Raw genomic sequence first — 18,460 nt, 5'->3', positions numbered from 1 at the left:
TTTCCAAGAATAACTGATCTTCTAAGCATATAATGAAAAGTAGGGTTTAATTATAAGTTTCTCGCTGATAATAAATATTAAGAATCATTTCACAATAAAATGTACTTTATGCGAAACATTTCATTAGCAGTAATAGATTTGGTAAAGTACGGTATATTGTGTAGCGTGTTTGACACAGCAACGACACATCACTACTATATATATATATACATAACTAAATCGACTTGTGTTTTCTCGTTATCTACTCAGAAGAATTGATTGATTAAAAATGATCATTTTTTCTGACAATAACGGAAGGTATTAAATTAGGAGTAAGGCGCAAGCATTAGAAATAATAAGTTGAATGTTATATCTAGAAACATTTGCATTTCTTGATCTTACTTGGATGAAAAATATAATGTATTAAAGTAAGAACAACTAGCCGACTGACAGAAGTTTATTTACGAAGAACTAAGCACAAATAAACGTTTTAACACATGAAGAAATAGGCAGAAAGCATAAGAGAAAAGTGAGAAAGTAGGGTTAGTTAAAAAACAGTTACAAATTTGATTGCGATAACAGCAAAGAAGAAAGTATTAGTAGCGTGGGCTTACTTCAGCTCCGGCTTCAGGAGTCCACTCTTCTTCAGAAGCTCCTTCTACTTCTTCCGGATCATCTGCGGAATATTCATCCTCGTCTGATACGTCCTTCGTTTTCTTCATGTTGCTTTTTCGCGAAATGTTTGCAAATTTTCCCAATGGGGCTCACCGAACAAGAGAAAAACTTCACGAGACCACGTACAAGATAGACCAGAGCACGATCACGATTTGTCGCAAACAATATGGCGGTATATAGCGGTCGGAACTGACATTTACGCATATCCTCCTGCGCAGCCTGGAAGCGACGCGTGCTTTGTAATTTCCTGCGCGTCCATAGAACCGCGAGACACGGAATTTTTTAGGTAACCATTTTAATCATTTACACAATTTTTCAATTATACTTGCAGATTGCAGTAATACAAAGTAAAAAGTGGCATTGTGGAAAAGAAGTAAAAGATAAGAGAAAATAAGTGAGAGAAAGGATGACAAAAAACAGAAGAAACGAATACATACGATTCACAATGATTTAAAAGTATGTCTAATCACGTAAATAGTTAATTTAGTTGTAATATAATTAAGCAGTTGTGTAGCTGTTTTTAATACCGATTATTTTTTAATAGAATGTATTGTGTGAATTCGTCTAAATTCAAAATGCTTTTCGAGTCGGATCGATATGAGAGTTGGCGCATGCGTTAATATTTTAGAGCATAGGACGCTCCCTTTGATATTTACGGAGGGAAGAAGTCAATGTACAGAGGGAACAAGCGATCGTGGGAAGAAAATAAAGATGTTTGAGCTGTATGGTATGAATAAAGATGGTATGGTTTATCGGTCACCACCACCGAGAAGAAAAGAAGTTGATATATTAGAGGTAATTAGATAAAATAGTCCAATTCTAATTTGCTTAGTTATTTGTTAAGCGTTATTATATTCATTAGTGATGGTTTTTCAGTCGATATATTTAAGACTGCTAACTTGTATAGGATAATGTGTATGTCTTTTCATCAAATATATAGGTTGGGTCGTTGACCGAATTTTATTGACACAATGGTGAACTACTTCGAACGGTGACTAGTTTGATTGTTCGTTTTTGATAAGTAAAGTGATATTTGCTTGCAACTTACTTTGCAGACTTGCTTGCAATTATCGTCTCCCGAGTTAATGAGAAAACTGCCAAACGGTGATGCGGTACACCATACAAAGGATTCAGTTGTTTCCACCTCATTCGATAAGAATAAAGATCTACCAAGGGAAAACAGTAAGTTTGGACGACAAATTTTTGTATATCGTTAATCGTAGGAATAGAGGCGAGGATTTTACGGATGGAATGAAGTGGTTTAGAAAACAGTCGGGACAGATTATGTCTGTTGTGGTGATAGCTAGTTGACCACTTCAGTTTCTTTTGTAATTTCGCACGTCAGTGAGTTTATTTAATGCTGCGTAACCATGTAACTTCTCTAGCGATGAAACAATGGTAGGGCAGAATCGTAAAAGTGGTTAATTTTTGCTTGAATTTCATAGAGATCGGAATTCGATACGGTTTTCATTCTTTCCACGTATTGGCGATGTTATCGCGATGATAAAATCGCGTTGTCCGAAACGCGTTAATAAGAATTATCTATTGATTCATCACTGTGGTCGGCAAGTAGGAAGAAAGATAATTGCGCAATAGAAAGTTATTTCGTTTTTATTTATATTTCGTCCGCATTCGTCCAGAATGAAATAATGACATAACCGAAAGATGTGTGCATGGTATGATACACAGGACGGAACGTGTTAAGGAAATGGATAGTGATGATTGGTTTCTTTTTCCTTGGATGTGCTTTGGTCGCAGGCGTTGGATTACCTTTAGCTTTGGAACTACGAAGCTCGCATTTATTGGAAGCTAGACTTCAAGTTGTAAGACGAATGCTCTCCGAAGTACCTTTGATCGATGGGTAAGAAAGTGTCTCGTAAAAAAGCTTTTGATCCAAGCAGTATAAGAGTTTGTGAATTCAAGCTATCGTTATTTCTGATTTCAGGCACAATGATTTCGCATGGAATCTCCGAAAACATCGGGGAAACACAAAGTTGAAAGACTTTCCTTTCGATGAGAACTTGTCGCGAAACATAAGTTGGGGCTCTCAGTGGCAAACCGATTTGGTGCGGTTACGGCAAGGTATCGTGGGCGGGCAATTCTGGTCCGTTTATGTTCCGTGCGAAGCACAATTTCTTGACGCGGTGCAACTCACCCTGGAACAGATAGACGTAGTACGTAGACTAACTTCGAGGTATCCAAAGAAAATAAGAATGGTAACGAGTAGCAAAGAGCTTGAAAAAGCGCACAAGGATGACGTGATTGGGAGTTTGGTAGGAATCGAAGGTGGCCATAGCATTGGGACATCCATGGCTGTGCTAAGAAGTTTTCATCAACTGGGAGCTCGCTACATGACCCTGACACATAAATGCAATACTCCATGGTAAGTTTACATTTCTCATTCCCGCGTTCTACATCAAGTCGGCATCTCTATTTTGATATACGAATAATACAAATAGGATAAGAGAAGTATCAATCGTATCAATCAATGTGTGCCGGTGTTCGTATACATAAGCAGATGATGATAAGCCAATTTTAATTGTTCGCAGGGCTGATTCGTGTTCGGTAGAAGATTCAAATTCGGATGCGCGATTGGATTTTCACAGCAATGGATTATCGGTATTCGGCAGAGCGGTAGTAAAAGAATTGAATCGATTAGGAATGCTTGTAGATTTGTCTCATGTTTCGGTAAGGACCATGAGACACGCACTGGCGATGAGTAAAGCACCAGTGATATTTTCTCATAGCGCGGCCAGAGCTCTCTGTAATTCGTCCAGCAACGTTCCGGACGACATACTCCGTAATTTGGTGAGAAAAGAACGTCGAACAAAACAGTTTTTCCACTGGAGCCTTAATTTCTATTTTACATTCTCTCTCATACTTATCTTACTTGTCATACTTATCTTATATTATTCGTGTGTGTATATGTACAATTCATGATTATTCCTTGTCTTATTTTCCATCAATAGCATTAACTGTTTGCGTTAATCGATGACTCGTACACGTACGTGAAAAGAAAAACAAGAATGTTAGCGTTATCGTGTTTTTTCTCTTATTTCAGTCGGTAAATGGAGGTCTGGTTATGGTAAGCTTTGACAGCGCGCATTTGAGCTGCGGCGATAAAGCTTCTATGTATGACGTGATAGGTACGCCTGCATCGAATTCTATTTGAGAAATGTTAAAAAATGTTACTTGTCTTTACAGCTCACATCAATCATATCAGACGAATAGCTGGCGTTAACCACGTGGGTCTTGGAGCCGGTTACGATGGTATATCGAAGTGAGTACAAACGATCAGCAGCTTATTTTAAAATAAAATGTCGATAAATAAGCTTTTATATATCTTTAGTCCGCCGATTGAACTGCCAGACGTTTCTGGTTATCCTTTGCTACTGGCTGAATTGACCAGAGATAGAAGATGGTCAGCTTTGGACATCAAGAAATTGGTGGGCGGAAATTTACTAAGAGTGTTGAAAGAAGTGGAAAATCATGCGACAATCATGTCTCATCAATCTCCAGCGGAAGAATTGATTCCTCAGGAATTGATAGAGGATACTGCCTACTGTAGATATCAGGACGCCTAGAAACGATTCGATATACAACGTTCCTATGGCATCGGTAATCGTTTATCTTCGATTCTTCAGAACGTCGAACCGTGTGCTCCTTATCATTTCCTCTCTTTGTACCTGGATTACTCCGTTTTACATTTTTTAATAAAGTAGCCACGGATCGTACGAATCTTCGTTTCCTCTCTATTCCTTTTCGTTAATTAGCCTACTATCTTAACATAATATCATATATACAGTATAGCTATAACTCGTGATATTACCGTGTTAGAACGAATATATTTTACTACAGTGAAGAAGTAGCGGCTGGCCCGTTTAAACACAGTGCAATGAATAGAAAATAAATTATAATTAATTGTGATCGTTTCGTAATAGACTCGGCCGCTTGTGATAAACGTTGCGACAAAACGTGTGTAGAATCAACGGTTGTTCCCGCATGTATATAAGTATACATATTTTTCGTACGAATAGCGTCGAGATTTACTCGACGTAATATGATAATTACATCGCACAATTACAAAGTTCGCAATTGAGTTGTAGCGATAGGCGCGACACTTCGATAGATCTTTCGTCCACTCGACGTGGTTATAATTAATCAGTCTTTCTGCGAATTTAACATGCCATGTAGCCGTCGGCATACATTAAAGCGGTGTGTTATTTACTTTTAAGATTGAAAGTAAGAATTGTTTCCTTCGAACGTAGGAGAAGAAGATAGAGAAGAGGGGAAAGTGGAAAACAACTAACAATGATTGATTACACGTGACGTGTTTGTCGGGTAAATCGAAAAGATCGAGATAAATCGTAATTGGATCGAAACCTTGTTGTGAACGAGGGGAGAGAGAGAGAGAGAGAGAGAGAGAGAAAACAACCAAATGAAGAGAAAGCGAGAATGAAGAAGATAGTAGCAAAAGAGACGAAAAATGACAAGGTGGTAACACGATTGATAGAAACAAAGTATTTGTGCTGTAGTTTTACAACGGATATCAATTACTAACTATCGATCGCAGATTATCAACTACCAACTGTCGACTATTAACAGCAAGCGAGTTTTCTTGGTTTTTCAAAACACTCGAGGTCATATACAAGCGCGAAATCAATACGTTGTTACGCATTGATCCCACAACTACAGAAATGTACGCGTTCACGTAATACTCTAGCTGCTAGAGTTCAGCAGAATCAAGTTTAGTATTTGTATTAAAAAGTCAGGAAAAATGATTTTTGCACGCAAATGACACTGAGTCAAAATAATTTATAAGTAAAATATGTTTCAAGAGATAGTTAAGGAAAAACACGAGTCACTGCAACTCTCAACTCTCGTACAAAGCACAATGTTGCATGAATACACGAATATATCGTAGCAGAAATTATACATTTCACGCAGAGTTTTTGAAATCGGTCTCTTGTTGATTTTTTGATGCACTGTGGATAGCACTGTGGATTTTTTGATAGCCCACTGTGAATCACAGTGTGGTGCGGTATGTTATTGTGAATCGAAGAAAGTTTGCGTTCGAATGATTCAGTGGAAAAAATCCATTCCTAGACAACATGGTTTCGTCGCGCCGAAGTGGTAGGGGAGTCGAAGAGTATACTCGCTGGTTCGTACGCCGAAAGCTCAGTTTAGTTTAATAGCGGTTTCGAGTCGCATTCTTTTCCGAGCTTCGAATTTTGGAATGTTCGAATATTGAATAAAATTCGCAATCATCGAAGCGTCAAAACCGGGATCGAAACGCAATCAAACGTAAAAAAAGGAAAGAAGAACGAGGACCAATGACTGTTGGGCGAATTTTTGAATTGACTGAATTTCATATACCATAGGAAATTGGTTTATTGTGTATGCGTTTCTTTAGTCACTTGCTCTCCGACCGTCTTTACTATTTCTATTTTCTCCTTCGATTTCAATCTCGTGTGATCGTTTATGAATTAACGAAGATATGAGATAACGAAGATAATAACGAAGATAGATAGAAAACGGGAAAAGAAACAAAACAAAATCGAGGTAAGTCTTTTGCGATCGTATGCTGTTTTAGAAGCACATTGAGTACATAGTTTAATCGACGAACACAAGTTCGAAGAAACGATCATGCCGCGGTATGACACAAGAAATAGCCTTTACAATGAACTCGAGGACATAGATCATGAATATGATTGTGATCGTAAAATATTTTTTTTTTCTTTTTGTAAACACCTATTCGGTCATTTCTCCTTTCTTTACTACGACTTACGCACTCAATTTCAATTTTCAAGTTCGATGAACTGTGTATATTACGGATGAAACCGAAGGTTTCCGTAAAAATAGCCACGGCTTATTTCTAATCAGGGAGAGCAATATATACACTTGTCATATTGCGAAACGCGCATAAATTTCTTCCCATTCGTCCTTTTCTCTATTTCCATTTTTTTCTACGACTTTCAACACGATCACCACTTTTTCACAAATGAAAGTTTGAGTCCAAGTACATGTTTGGTGTGTAATATTTCCAGACAAACGACAAAACGTGGAAAAATGTATCGGATACGATTATATCGTGATGCACGATCAATCTCAATAACCCCGGATGGGTACCCGTAACACTGTATAATATATACATATATATATATGATACATTTATCATCAGATGATCCTGTTATTCGATCGTTCTTCGTTTCAGATAAATCCGATCGGCAAAGGAAGAAATAGAGGGGCGAACAATGAAATACAAGGTAAGGCAACAAATTTCAACAAACTTGAGATTCTTTATCATTAGCATCATAGCAGTTTCGTCCTCTCGTGTTATTGAGAAATTTGAGATGAAACATCAGTGTATCTTCCAGCATTTATATATTATTATATATGTATTTATTATACATTATAATTCCAAGCGACATCATGGTTTGTCTTCGACTGAGTAGCCGAATATTGAAAAACCGGAAAAACATGTTATCGCGATGCATGCTTTTTCCTTAATTACGTCGTTAGTTGCATACATAAGTCGATAAGCGAATAAGGAAGACTAATTAGAGACTTAATCGAGGCAAGCGTCGCGATGCGTCGATCTATTTAGAAGAAAATATCACGATACGGCGATTATGTTCGCATCGTTACTCGACACTCGTATCGTCTCTTCTAAGTAGCTCAAAAGCGAAAAAATCCTTGGATCAACGCAAGAATGAGAAATCAAACGTGAAATTTGAATAAGCGCGCAAGGTCCCTTTGCAAGATTAAAGTTGCGATCGAATTTTCATCTACGTAATTGTACATCCAAGCGATTAGATTTTCTCTAGAAGGTCATAGTTGCATTAAACCAACTACTTTGCATGTGTTTCTGCTATCTTGTAGTGTACATCTAGACATTCGTTCTATCTCTGGTACACATTAGTCAACTGAGAATACAACTATTTGTTTGCTGTTTAATTATTTACTACTGCTGTTTAATTAGTTTCTTTAACATCGTACGCTTGTATGTACATCTTTCTGATCAATTAGTAATTTTTCAAACATTGATAGGGTTTCAACTGAATTCAATTTATTAACTTCTTCTTCGCAATCGCATTATCTGTTTGTTTCATACCAATCTGATTACACGTGGTAATACTATTCTTTCTTTTCAATCTCTTCTTTCATAGCTTTCGTTTTCCAAATAGAGCATTCAATTTGACAATCGTCGTTTTCGACAATTCAGTTGCGTGCAACGAATCGGAACACAAGAAGAGAGAGAGCATGCCTCTACAGCGGCTTAGATTTGTTCTTGCAGTACGTGATACAGCCGATCGGATTAGACGGATTGCGCGACCTGTTCAAGTTTATTTACGCTGCCGACGCATCGTCGACGAAAACCAATTAAAATTCATTCACTGCGTCGATTGGATTTCGCAAGAATAGAATAAACAGCTGATTAACTTTTAAACATTAAAAAGGTATCGGCAACGATACCATCTACGCGTAACTGTTCCGTGTCCTTAACCACTCTACGAATGGAAGAAGAACTATCGTTGTCGGATCTCTGTCACGAATCTAGAATAAAAACGGCAAAAATAATGTCAAAGTAATTTCAGTGATTCTGGAGCGAGGTAAAAGAGCATCGATCCTCGCCACTATTATTATTTTCGTTTTTATAGGTAAACGATCCGGACGCAAACGACGAAAGGAATGGCGCGATTGAGATGAAACAAGAATCGATATTCTCGTGGTAATTAGCAAATTACGATTAACTACGAAAGATTAAACTTGAAATCTTAAGATACACGTTTTTTATTTCGATCGAATTAGAAAATACGTTTATTCGATATTTCGATGAAATCAAGAATGTGGGATCACACGTTGACGTTTTACTTAATTTTCATTCGAACAGGCAATATGGGCCGAGGAACGAAAAGGAACTGGACAAAAATAGATGGAAATTGATCATAATCGTTGGTACATTAGTGGTAATCGCGATTGCGTTGCTACTAACGCTGGCCTTGCAGACGGTTATTTTCCGCAAGCAAGTCTACGATGAGATGTGCCAGAGCGATGAATGCGTGAGGACAGGTACCATAAAATCAAGGTTTCCTCTATTCCTTTTCTATACTTTTTCCTACTCCCACCCGAGTTAGCCTCGCGATGTAATCGAAACACAGAAATATCACATTTCAATTTCAATTATCCTTATATAAGAAAAATAACAATTTATGCTTGCGTCGATCCTACTTTATTCACATTGACGCGAAACAAAAGTTGTTGGACGTTCCAGCCGCCAGGATAATAGAGGCGATGAACAGATCTGTAGATCCTTGTCGAGATTTCTACAAATTCGCCTGCGGCGGTTGGATTTCAAAGAATCCTATACCGCAGAGTCAAACATCCTGGGATCAATTGAGTCTTCTTAAGGAACAATTGCTGAAAGATCTAAGGATATTGCTCGAAGAATCGGACGATGGAAACGATTTGAGATCGATCAAGCTCGCTAGAACTCTGTACAGGACTTGTATGAATTTAAGTAAGAATAACCGATTTATCCTAATTCGAAATAACTAACTGAAGAAACATCGATAAACGTAAAACGAGAGAACGCACGGAACTCGAATTGTCAGACAAACGTAAAATAATACGAATTATCGTCGTTTTAGCGAGCATCGAAGCTTTGGGGTTGAAACCCGTTTATGAAACGTTCAACAAGCTCGGATTACCAAAAGATCCACCTTTACAAAACGAAACTTTACCTTTTGATCTTCCCGGTATTGTCGGCAGGATACAGAGAGTTTTAGGTTTGAATATATTTCTAAATTTTTATATTAGCGAGGATATACGAGACACGACGAAAAATATGATGACGGTAAGTGTCGCAGGTAGAGCAATTCGTTTGATTAAATTCTACAACCATAAAACGATTTCAATTTCGGCTTCGTCAACTAATTCGGACAGTTTTAGATAGAACAAACGTCACCAGGATTTAGCGATCGTTACTTGCTCGATTCTTCACGATTTCAATCGGAATTAATGGAATATAAGAAGTATATAGAAAGCATGATCGAACTGGCTGGCGCAGGGAATAGAAGCACCGAATTTGCCAACGAAATCTTAAACTTTAGCACGAATATCGCGCGCGTTAGTATTCATCGAAGCTTATTGCATTATTAAAATTATATTCTATCGAGCGCACATATTCCAAGCGAGTAAATCCACCAATTATTTTACATTTGTTCAGATCATGGCGACTCCAGAACAAAGACGAGACGTAAATCATCTTATTTACAATGTAACTATCAATGAATTTCAACGGATGACAGATTTGCACGTACAACAGGTGATTGAATTGAAGCTGGAAAAGCTTATGAACGATATTAAAGAGAAAGAGAGAGAGAGAAAGAGAGAGACTTTTAATCAACCCGTTTCAGTGGAACTGGACCAGATATTTGGAAGCGGTGTTCGACGATACAAACGTGACAATAAATACTGAATCGGAGCGTGTGATCGTAATGGATCTAGAGTATTTACAGGAACTACCTAAACTGTTAGCAACTACTCCATTCGCCACGATAGGTAAGTATATACATATATATTCTACATACATACATATATCAACCATTTTACTGCGAAACTTTACACGTCGCCACTTATAATTTGGATCGTATCAAGCGTTATCGATAATCAACTGTTGAAATGTTCTAGAGCGATTCGTATGGTGGAACGTCTATTCGGCGATTGCTCCATTAACGTCACAGCGATTTCGTGATCTTGGTTTCAAATTCTCGCAGAAAGTTTTCGGTTTAAAAGAAAAGACACCGAGATGGAAAATTTGTGCAGGAAATGTAAACGTAAATTTTGGTATGGCTCTTAGTTATATTTACGCACGAAAACACTTTGATGATAATGCTCGACAAAAGGTTCGTACGATATGATTTTCTTTTGTTTATCGATCGCTATATGTACAATTATGACAAGTATGTAGAGAGAAACGAAGAAAAGATAGACGGTTTTCAGGCTCTAGAAATGTTGCTCGACATTAAGGCAGCGTTTGAACAAATGGTTGCCGAACTAGATTGGATGGATGCTGAGACAAGAGCTCAGGCTCATAGAAAACTGCGCGCGATAAGACCGTTCGTAGGGATTCCAGACTGGATTACTAATTCAACAAAATTGGATAAATTTTACGAAGGGGTGAGGTATCTTAGCTTGTATCTCGGTCAGTGGGAAATTTGGAAATCCAAGATGAAATTTTGTTGCAGAAAAATGTTGTGCCTGGGCGATTGTTCGATACATTTTTGATGCTAACTGACGCAACAGTCAAGAAAAGTTTAAATAGTTTGCGTGAGAAACCGGACAAAAATCGATGGATATCGACTGGAACAACGGTAAATGCGTTTTATAGCGCGATATTAAACTCAGTCAGTAAGTATTGTAATATTATATGGATATTATATTTTATAAATATTATTTTATCATTTCGTGTTCCTGTTGCGATCTAATGCCTCACTTTTCTCACACGTAGCATTTCCAGCTGGTATTTTGCATCCTCCGTTTTACGGGAATGGTTTACAGTACGTATAGATCATTGGTAATCAACGAATAAATTAAACAAATTGAGAATACGAAATTGAAATACCAAACATATTCCGCAGGTCTATCAATTACGGTGCCATGGGAGCAATCATGGGTCATGAACTAACTCATGGATTCGATGATCTAGGTAGTATATCAATGTCAATGTACTGTATTAATATGTATCGTAATAAATTACAGAAAATTAAGTAAACTTCGTATAGATCAAATACAATTTCTACGAGTCGATCTGTTTATATTCAAGGTCGTAGATATGACGAAAACGGGAATCTTCAGCAGTGGTGGAGCAACGAGACGTTACAAAGTTACCACGAGAAAGTTGAGTGTATAATCAAACAGTACGGTAACTACCATCTGCCAGAGCTAGGCGATAATAATAATTTCACGGTGAGTATTAACCTTCCTTCCGTCCTTTTAACCCTAATGCAAATTAAGCCAAGGTGAAGATTGCTTGTGTAAGTCTTTGATCTGTAATTCAACAAAGCGTACGATACTCTGTCTAGGTAAATGGCGTGAATACACAGGGAGAGAACATAGCTGATAACGGTGGTATACGAGAGGCCTACAAAGCGTATCAACGATTTCGAATAAGAAATACTAATCGATTAGCTCTACCCGGCCTCGCTAATTATAGCCAAGAACAATTATTTTTTATAGGTTTCGCACAAGTAAGTAGTCGCCATTGATAAGAAACAATACAACTTTTATTAAAAAATCGTGATAGTTCCTAAACCAAAGATATCGTTGAACGTGTAAAATAAATGAATTCATGAGAAACATGTACATATTTACAATATATGTATACGCTGCCGATATGAATATGTACACTTTTATACATTTTCGCAGGTCTGGTGCGGTAGTTATACGAATGGAGCGCTAAAATCTAAATTGATACAAGGAGTTCATGCACCAAATCATTTCAGAGTCATCGGAACTTTATCGAATAACGCGGATTTTGCGAAAGCATGGAATTGTCCGGTTGAAAGTCCTATGAATCCGTCTCGCAAATGTATTCTTTGGTAATTATTTGTAATTACACAGCACGCACGTATCCGAACATTACCGAACATACAAGATTATGTTATTTTTTAAAAAGAACATTGTATAATATTCATAGCAAAAATTACATAAACAGGAAATCGTGTACTTGAACTTATTCCCAAGAAAGAAAAATTGACAAACGACAATGTCAAAACAAAATATCAGTGAAATGAACTCAGAAACATTATATTCGAATTTCGTGTATAACGTCCATAAAAGTGGATGTTGTTCTCTAATACAAAATATCGTATATATTTAACTTAACACTAAACCTACCACTGCTGGTCAAATTAACCGTTTTCAAACTTCTACACAAATTTAAGCATATTTAAACGTTATCATATCGCTTCATAATTTCTGACTTTTCATAAACACTTTGACCAGACACGGTAGGAATAGGTATACACGAAATGTCCGTAGGTTTAGTGTTAAACACTAATTCTAATCCAGCATTGCAAGAGATAAACAGGTAATTCTAACATCGCAATTAACTTTTTGCAACATATCCAATCTACGTCTGCGATACCTCCATAGTTTAATTTCGCCATTACTCGAAGCTGTAACTAACAAATTATCTTTAAAAGCCATACATTTCACTCGTTTATCATGTGCAACTATTTCTACAGTTTCCACAGATGTCTCAAGATTATAAAACTTGATTCGACCATTTTCCAAACCAGCGGCAATTAAATCATCGTTCAAAAATTCTACGCAAATAATTTTTGAGTCGAATTTTATTTCATTATCGATCCCCGCTGATTTTACGGAATATACGTCTATTCTCTGATTTACAGCTAGTAAATACTTTTCGCCGTTAGGACTCCATTTAAGAACGTTTACATTTCTAGCATCTGATCTCAATCTTGGGACTAGATTTGTGGCATATGCTTGTCTTCCTTTAACTAGATTCCAAGTTCGCAGAATTCCATCTGCCCCGGTAGACAGTGCTATTTTTCCTGTTGGGTGAATAGCCAAAGTATTAACAGCTGAACCCTTGTGCGAATTTTGCCAATGTTTTTCTGTTAGCCAATTTCCACATCGAATTGCAGCTATAGTTCCGTCGTTACTGCACGAAAACAGATGAGATGCATCAGGGGTAAACACAATGCAATTGACGGTATCTGCATAAACATATAAAAATATATAAAACATATTGAAATAGATGATTTCATCCCTGATTTTAACATGTCGTGCGAATAACGATCATATATAATCACACCTACCATTATGGTGCATTAATCTACCAAATTCTACTCTGCTATGTAAATCGTATAAATAAACAGAATCATCAGCTCCACCAGATGCTAAAATATTTTTGTTACTCGCAACGCTACGTATGCTACTGACATGGCTATGTGTTGCGAAACTTTTTACCATATTGTATACCTGAAAGTTCATCAAATTTATCAGTAAAATATGAAATTATATGCAACTGAAGTAAGTTCCATGCGCCGAACATAACCTAAAATATAACAACGGAAAGGCACTTGATTACTTACGTTACCATTATTGCTTATTTTGTAACCGAGTAAATACTGTTCGTATGTCCCTACGATTATTTCGAATAGATCCGGCATGTTGGAATTCAAACAAAATAATACGTATAAACTGGACTACTTTATTCGTCGAATCGAATTAATTGGAATGTATGTAAATATGTACATTCGCAAACTGGTTTGATAGGTACATACATACATACATAATTAACGTTTGTTACAATTTCTGTTGCTGATGATAACAAAATTGTAATTGTAATTGCACTTGTAGGTAATAAGAAAGAGAAAATGAGAGTGCTCACACTATGAACTGGTTGTTCCCGGATTAGTATTGCACCATGCTTTTAAATGCTGAAGATAGCACGCGCTAGCATATACAAGATCCTATAAAATTACAGGTTTTATGAACTGGTGTAGGCCTGTGGCTCCCTCCAGCGTGAATATCTTGTATGATAAAAAGGTAAACTCTAGCGCGGCGAATTTAAGTGTAGAGCAGTGTAGACGAGGCAACGAATACGTTAAGCGCCAAGCCTGTTTTGCCTTCCTTTTTATTTAACGCGCGATGTCCGATTTCATCAATATGCTGGCTGCCGGAGATCTGTATAAGGTTGCGATAAGACAATAGAGAGACAGATGTTTTCAATCGTTTATGTCCATCTGAAGTTATGTGTATCGATGAATCTTTGATACCATTTCGTGATCACATGATATTTAGGCAATATTTAAAACAAAGGTGCAACAAATATGGTATTAAATTAATTAATTAATTAATTAGTTAAGTCGTGCTGTGGATCTGGTATGTTTTTCGTATATATCAGGGAAACGGTTAGAAAAAGAAAATAGGACTAATGTTGTGATGTCTTTTTGTAGAGATATATTCAATAAGGAACACAAAAAGAGACACACGTTGTGTTGGGTTCCGGATGGTGGAAATTAAACACGCGTTGAAAAGTTAAAGGTTTTATTCATAACGAGTAACTGCACAATAGTACCGACTGCAGAATATTTATTTTAACATTATATATATTATATATTATATTGTAACATTCTGTAATACCTGCAAAAAACAATCATTTTTCTGTACATCGTGTTTTGATAATATTCATAATTTCAAAATTTCTTATTTGTACTTACACTTCTTTGTTTCTTTTGTACATATCAAATTTATCAGAGATTATGTTTACGTCATACATATGATAAAAGAGATGTAATATCTAACGGAATCCATGTTGTCCTACTGATATTCAGGGAAACGTTGCATGAAACTATTTCATTAGAAACACCGCGGTAACCCATTGTTAAAAAAAATTGAAAATTCAGAAGATCTTCACATAAGCGATGGAGATTCTGATAACAGAAGTGGAAGTGAAAGATGTAAGGTTCCCAACATCTTTATTAGCTGATGGAAGTGATGCTATGGTACGTACGTAATGCTTTAATCTTCCTTTAGATGCGATGTTGCGCGTATCTCGCATTTCATGCTAAAATTTAAGTTTATAAGCCGTGGTTGTAATATAATATTCAATTACAGCACACTGATCCCGATTATTCTTGCGCGTACGTTACGATCAAGACTAACAAAGGAATCGAAGGATATGGATTAACATTTACTTTGGGTAGAGGCACAGAAATTGGTATAGATATTTATTTATCTTCTAAAACGACTAATTATTGTTTATGGGATAAGATGATATTATCAAACTTTTCTTTGAAATGTTCATAGTCGTACAAGCTTGCAAATCAATGTCGTATTTAGTGAAAGGACAAAATGTCAATGAAATTTTTACACACTTTGGATTTTTTTGGAGGAAACTAACGAGTGAATCGCAATTAAGATGGGTAACTTATTACAAATACGTGATCACATAAGAGAATTACTATTACATGTGAGAAATATAGAAGCACGCTAGGAAATTCAATGTGTTTAATATAAATGTATGAAATGTAATAGATAGGACCAGAAAAAGGCGTTATTCACCTCGCTACGGCTGCTATAATAAATGCATTGTGGGATCTGTGGGCTAGAATAGAAAATAAACCTGTTTGGAAATTACTTACGGATTTATCCCCTGAACAATTAGTCTCTACGATTGATTTCAGATACATGTAAGTTGCATACATGTGCATTTTACGAAATGAGAACAGCTTTAAAACGAAGAAATCGTTATATTGTTATATAAAATTGAAACGAATTTTTATGATATTCTCTTCCATAGTACCGATGTTATTACGAAAGAAGAAGCCGTGAAATTACTGAAAGAGAATCAAAAAGGAAAAGAAGAACGCGAAGAAATGCTACGAAAAAATGGATACCCGGCGTACACAACGCAAGTGGGATGGCTTGGATATAACGATGCTAAAGTTAAAGAGCTTTGTAATAAATTTTTAGCTCTTGGCTTTACATCTTTCAAGGTAAAAGTTGGTCAAAATGTAACAGACGACATAAGAAGATGCCGATTGGTACGCGACGCGATAGGACACGAAAATAAATTGATGCTAGATGCTAATCAAATATGGGATATCAACGAGTCGATCGAGTGGATGAAACAATTGGTAAAATTCAAACCAATTTGGATCGAAGAACCAACGTCTCCTGATGATATATTAGGACATGCGAAAATCGCAAACGAATTAAGACCGTATGGCATCGGTGTCGCGACCGGTGAAATGTGCGCTAATCGCGTGATGTTTAAGCAATTATTACAAGCGAGAGCAATCGATTATTGTCAAATTGATTCGGCTAGAATAGGAGGAATCAATGAAATATTAGCTGTTTATTTGATGGCAAAAAAAATGGGTGGTAGGTTGCATAAATAATAACTATTTTCTGAAGGTACTAGGTTGACAATTTTATAATAATTATTATTATATTAGTTCCAGTGTGTCCACATGCTGGAGGCGTAGGTTTATGCGAAATGGTTCAACATCTCCAGATGTGGGATTTTATATGTTTGAGTGCATCTACCGAAAACCGTGTGATAGAATATGTCGATCAACAGCACGAGCACTTTGAACATCCTGTATGTGTTCAAAACGCTTCTTATATGCCACCCATGAGTCCAGGCTATTCAACCAAACTTAACGAAGAATCTATTAAGAACTATTCATATCCGAATGGGGAAAAATGGAAGGACATGTACGAACAGGGGCTTTTCTACAAATCATTTAACTAGAATAAATACAAAAACTTATGTCAACTTAAATGTGTATAGTAAGCTATATTTTAATATAAATAAATTGAAATGGGCATCAGCACTTTAAATACTTAATAAAATAAACTGATATATTATTATCATTATCAAAAATCCACACCTTAAACCCACTTAAATTTTCTTTACTTATTTTTCCTTACATTTAACAACAATGGAAATAATTTACATACATAAACCATGTTTACATTGTACATTTACAATGTACAACACATAAGGTAATTTCTGTAGTGAATTTAGTTGTTAGAATGTTATAATCATATAAAGCTCCAAAAAAAGATATCACAGTTATTGATCTTGCCTTTAAGCTTATTTTAGCTTGATGTACTAGGATTATTTTTGTCTTTAAGGCAAGACTTCACATATTCCGTCTATAAAACATAATAACAATTACTTTTAAATCAGCTAGAACCAACGAGATATATAAAATGAAATTTCAGAACATGTATTATACGTACGCTTACAAACCAATACGAGTTGGGTTTGAACATAAATCTTTTAAGTAAACCTATATTGCATATAGGGGAAATAACGTGTAAATGCAAATGATGTATTGTATTAAATGGTGGCCAATGAAAACCAGTACGTGTAACTGCAAGGTCCAAACCTTGTTTTTCTGCTATTATATCCACTGTAGAAAGGATTCTGTCATCTAAAAATTGTCATTGTACAAGCAATTCTAATATGCAAAACTTAAATTTAACATTTAACACAAGTATTTCTATTTGGTCAGACTTACAAAGTGAAGCATCTTCTGGTTGAAGTTCTTTTGCATTGCGTATATGTTTATTTGGCAGTATTAAATAATGATGGGTCGAAGCTGGATTAATATCTTTAATACACGTCACATAATCATCCTAAAATAATATTTAACGTTCCAAATTTAATAACTATAAGATAATGTAAAAATATTTTTTCTAAATGTAGACGTTATTATATATCAGGAATAAAATTGTATATACTCACTTGCACGTTTACTTATGCTACGTTATATTATGTTAAACAAAGGTTAACTTTTTCATACCTCGTATATCTTCTCGCTTGGTGTTCTGTTATTTATGATATCGCAAAAGATACAATTATTTACATGAGTTTCCATGTCGACAAAGATATAATCACGTTAAGTAGTTTCCCCAGTAAAGAATTGTTTCCTAGGCAAATTAAAAGAAGTTGATATTACTTGACTACTTGATGTATGTGCTTATACATAACATATGTATAGGATGACTCTCTCACTATATACGTGTAAAGTAAACTCATAGACAGTGTCGCCATGTTGGTCACATCTACTCATTCTTGTTTTCATATTACATATAACATACACACAACACACATTTCTGTCTCAACTCTGTAATAGAAAAAATAGGAATTTCCGATGACAGAACATAAGTAAAGACTTGGTGTTATCGATAATTGTTTGGCTTCGACGTAACTAACGGGAGTATCATCCCGTACTTATTTACATAGATATGTATG

The 18,460-nt window shown here is 36.0% G+C and overlaps 6 protein-coding genes across 14 annotated transcripts in view; 3 read left to right on the top strand and 3 right to left on the bottom strand.

Annotated features, from left to right (window-relative positions):
- LOC139987421 (uncharacterized) overlaps nt 1-18,460 on the bottom strand; it is a 31,865-nt gene that overhangs the window by 1,483 nt on the left and 11,922 nt on the right. Inside the window, exon 2 of the mRNA XM_072003676.1 lies at nt 594-777. Within this exon, the coding sequence (XP_071859777.1) occupies nt 594-701 (108 nt within the window). The 5' untranslated portion in view covers nt 702-777. The remainder of the gene's footprint in view (nt 1-593; nt 778-18,460) is intronic.
- On the top strand, nt 213-4,388 carry LOC139987409 (dipeptidase 1). Of its 4 annotated transcripts, none has more exons than XM_072003647.1 (10): nt 213-521; nt 986-1,110; nt 1,242-1,449; nt 1,710-1,836; nt 2,344-2,515; nt 2,600-3,037; nt 3,204-3,462; nt 3,716-3,800; nt 3,859-3,934; nt 4,004-4,388. In XM_072003647.1, exons 3-10 carry the CDS (start codon nt 1,252-1,254, stop codon nt 4,236-4,238), a joined length of 1,590 nt encoding a protein of 529 aa, XP_071859748.1. In that variant the 5' UTR covers nt 213-521; nt 986-1,110; nt 1,242-1,251; the 3' UTR covers nt 4,239-4,388. The 4 variants fall into 4 exon arrangements, with proteins under 4 accessions (XP_071859748.1, XP_071859749.1, XP_071859747.1 ...); XM_072003648.1 differs by lacking the exon at nt 213-521 and adding an exon at nt 777-893; XM_072003646.1 differs by lacking the exon at nt 213-521 and having other exon boundaries at nt 777-1,110.
- LOC139987398 (endothelin-converting enzyme 1) lies at nt 5,745-12,377 on the top strand. Of its 3 annotated transcripts, XM_072003597.1 has the most exons (18): nt 5,745-6,216; nt 6,702-6,793; nt 6,869-6,920; nt 8,316-8,386; nt 8,549-8,727; nt 8,930-9,175; nt 9,306-9,511; nt 9,607-9,783; nt 9,884-9,982; nt 10,074-10,218; nt 10,348-10,562; nt 10,660-10,836; nt 10,905-11,067; nt 11,168-11,216; nt 11,298-11,365; nt 11,483-11,625; nt 11,742-11,906; nt 12,085-12,377. In XM_072003597.1, the coding sequence occupies exons 3-18, from the start codon at nt 6,909-6,911 to the stop codon at nt 12,259-12,261; spliced, it is 2,292 nt and encodes a 763-aa protein (XP_071859698.1). In that variant the 5' UTR covers nt 5,745-6,216; nt 6,702-6,793; nt 6,869-6,908; the 3' UTR covers nt 12,262-12,377. The 3 variants fall into 3 exon arrangements, with proteins under 3 accessions (XP_071859698.1, XP_071859697.1, XP_071859700.1); XM_072003596.1 differs by lacking the exon at nt 6,702-6,793; XM_072003599.1 differs by lacking the exons at nt 6,702-6,793; nt 9,607-9,783.
- Nucleotides 11,921-14,363, bottom strand: LOC139987416 (p21-activated protein kinase-interacting protein 1-like). Of its 4 annotated transcripts, none has more exons than XM_072003664.1 (4): nt 13,975-14,363; nt 13,779-13,892; nt 13,503-13,665; nt 11,921-13,400 (listed from the first exon to the last, which is right to left on the bottom strand). In XM_072003664.1, exons 1-4 carry the CDS (start codon nt 13,978-13,980, stop codon nt 12,721-12,723), a joined length of 963 nt encoding a protein of 320 aa, XP_071859765.1. In that variant the 5' UTR covers nt 13,981-14,363; the 3' UTR covers nt 11,921-12,720. The 4 variants fall into 4 exon arrangements, with proteins under 4 accessions (XP_071859765.1, XP_071859768.1, XP_071859766.1 ...); XM_072003667.1 differs by having other exon boundaries at nt 13,779-13,895; nt 13,975-14,362; XM_072003665.1 differs by having other exon boundaries at nt 13,779-13,895; nt 13,979-14,362.
- LOC139987412 (mitochondrial enolase superfamily member 1) lies at nt 14,967-17,067 on the top strand. The gene is made up of 6 exons (XM_072003656.1): nt 14,967-15,194; nt 15,307-15,409; nt 15,499-15,614; nt 15,727-15,881; nt 15,992-16,575; nt 16,650-17,067. Exons 1-6 carry the CDS (start codon nt 15,114-15,116, stop codon nt 16,946-16,948), a joined length of 1,338 nt encoding a protein of 445 aa, XP_071859757.1. The 5' UTR covers nt 14,967-15,113; the 3' UTR covers nt 16,949-17,067.
- On the bottom strand, nt 17,089-18,268 carry LOC139987425 (adenosine 5'-monophosphoramidase HINT3). Its single transcript, XM_072003685.1, has 4 exons — nt 18,009-18,268; nt 17,724-17,841; nt 17,443-17,636; nt 17,089-17,355 (listed from the first exon to the last, which is right to left on the bottom strand). The coding sequence occupies exons 1-4, from the start codon at nt 18,081-18,083 to the stop codon at nt 17,299-17,301; spliced, it is 444 nt and encodes a 147-aa protein (XP_071859786.1). The 5' UTR covers nt 18,084-18,268; the 3' UTR covers nt 17,089-17,298.

Source organism: Bombus fervidus, chromosome 5 (genome assembly GCF_041682495.2).
Source record: "Bombus fervidus isolate BK054 chromosome 5, iyBomFerv1, whole genome shotgun sequence".
Taxonomy (NCBI): Eukaryota; Metazoa; Arthropoda; class Insecta; order Hymenoptera; family Apidae; genus Bombus; species Bombus fervidus.
Note: the sequence above shows the minus strand (reverse complement) of the source record. Positions and strands in the feature narration are given on the sequence as shown.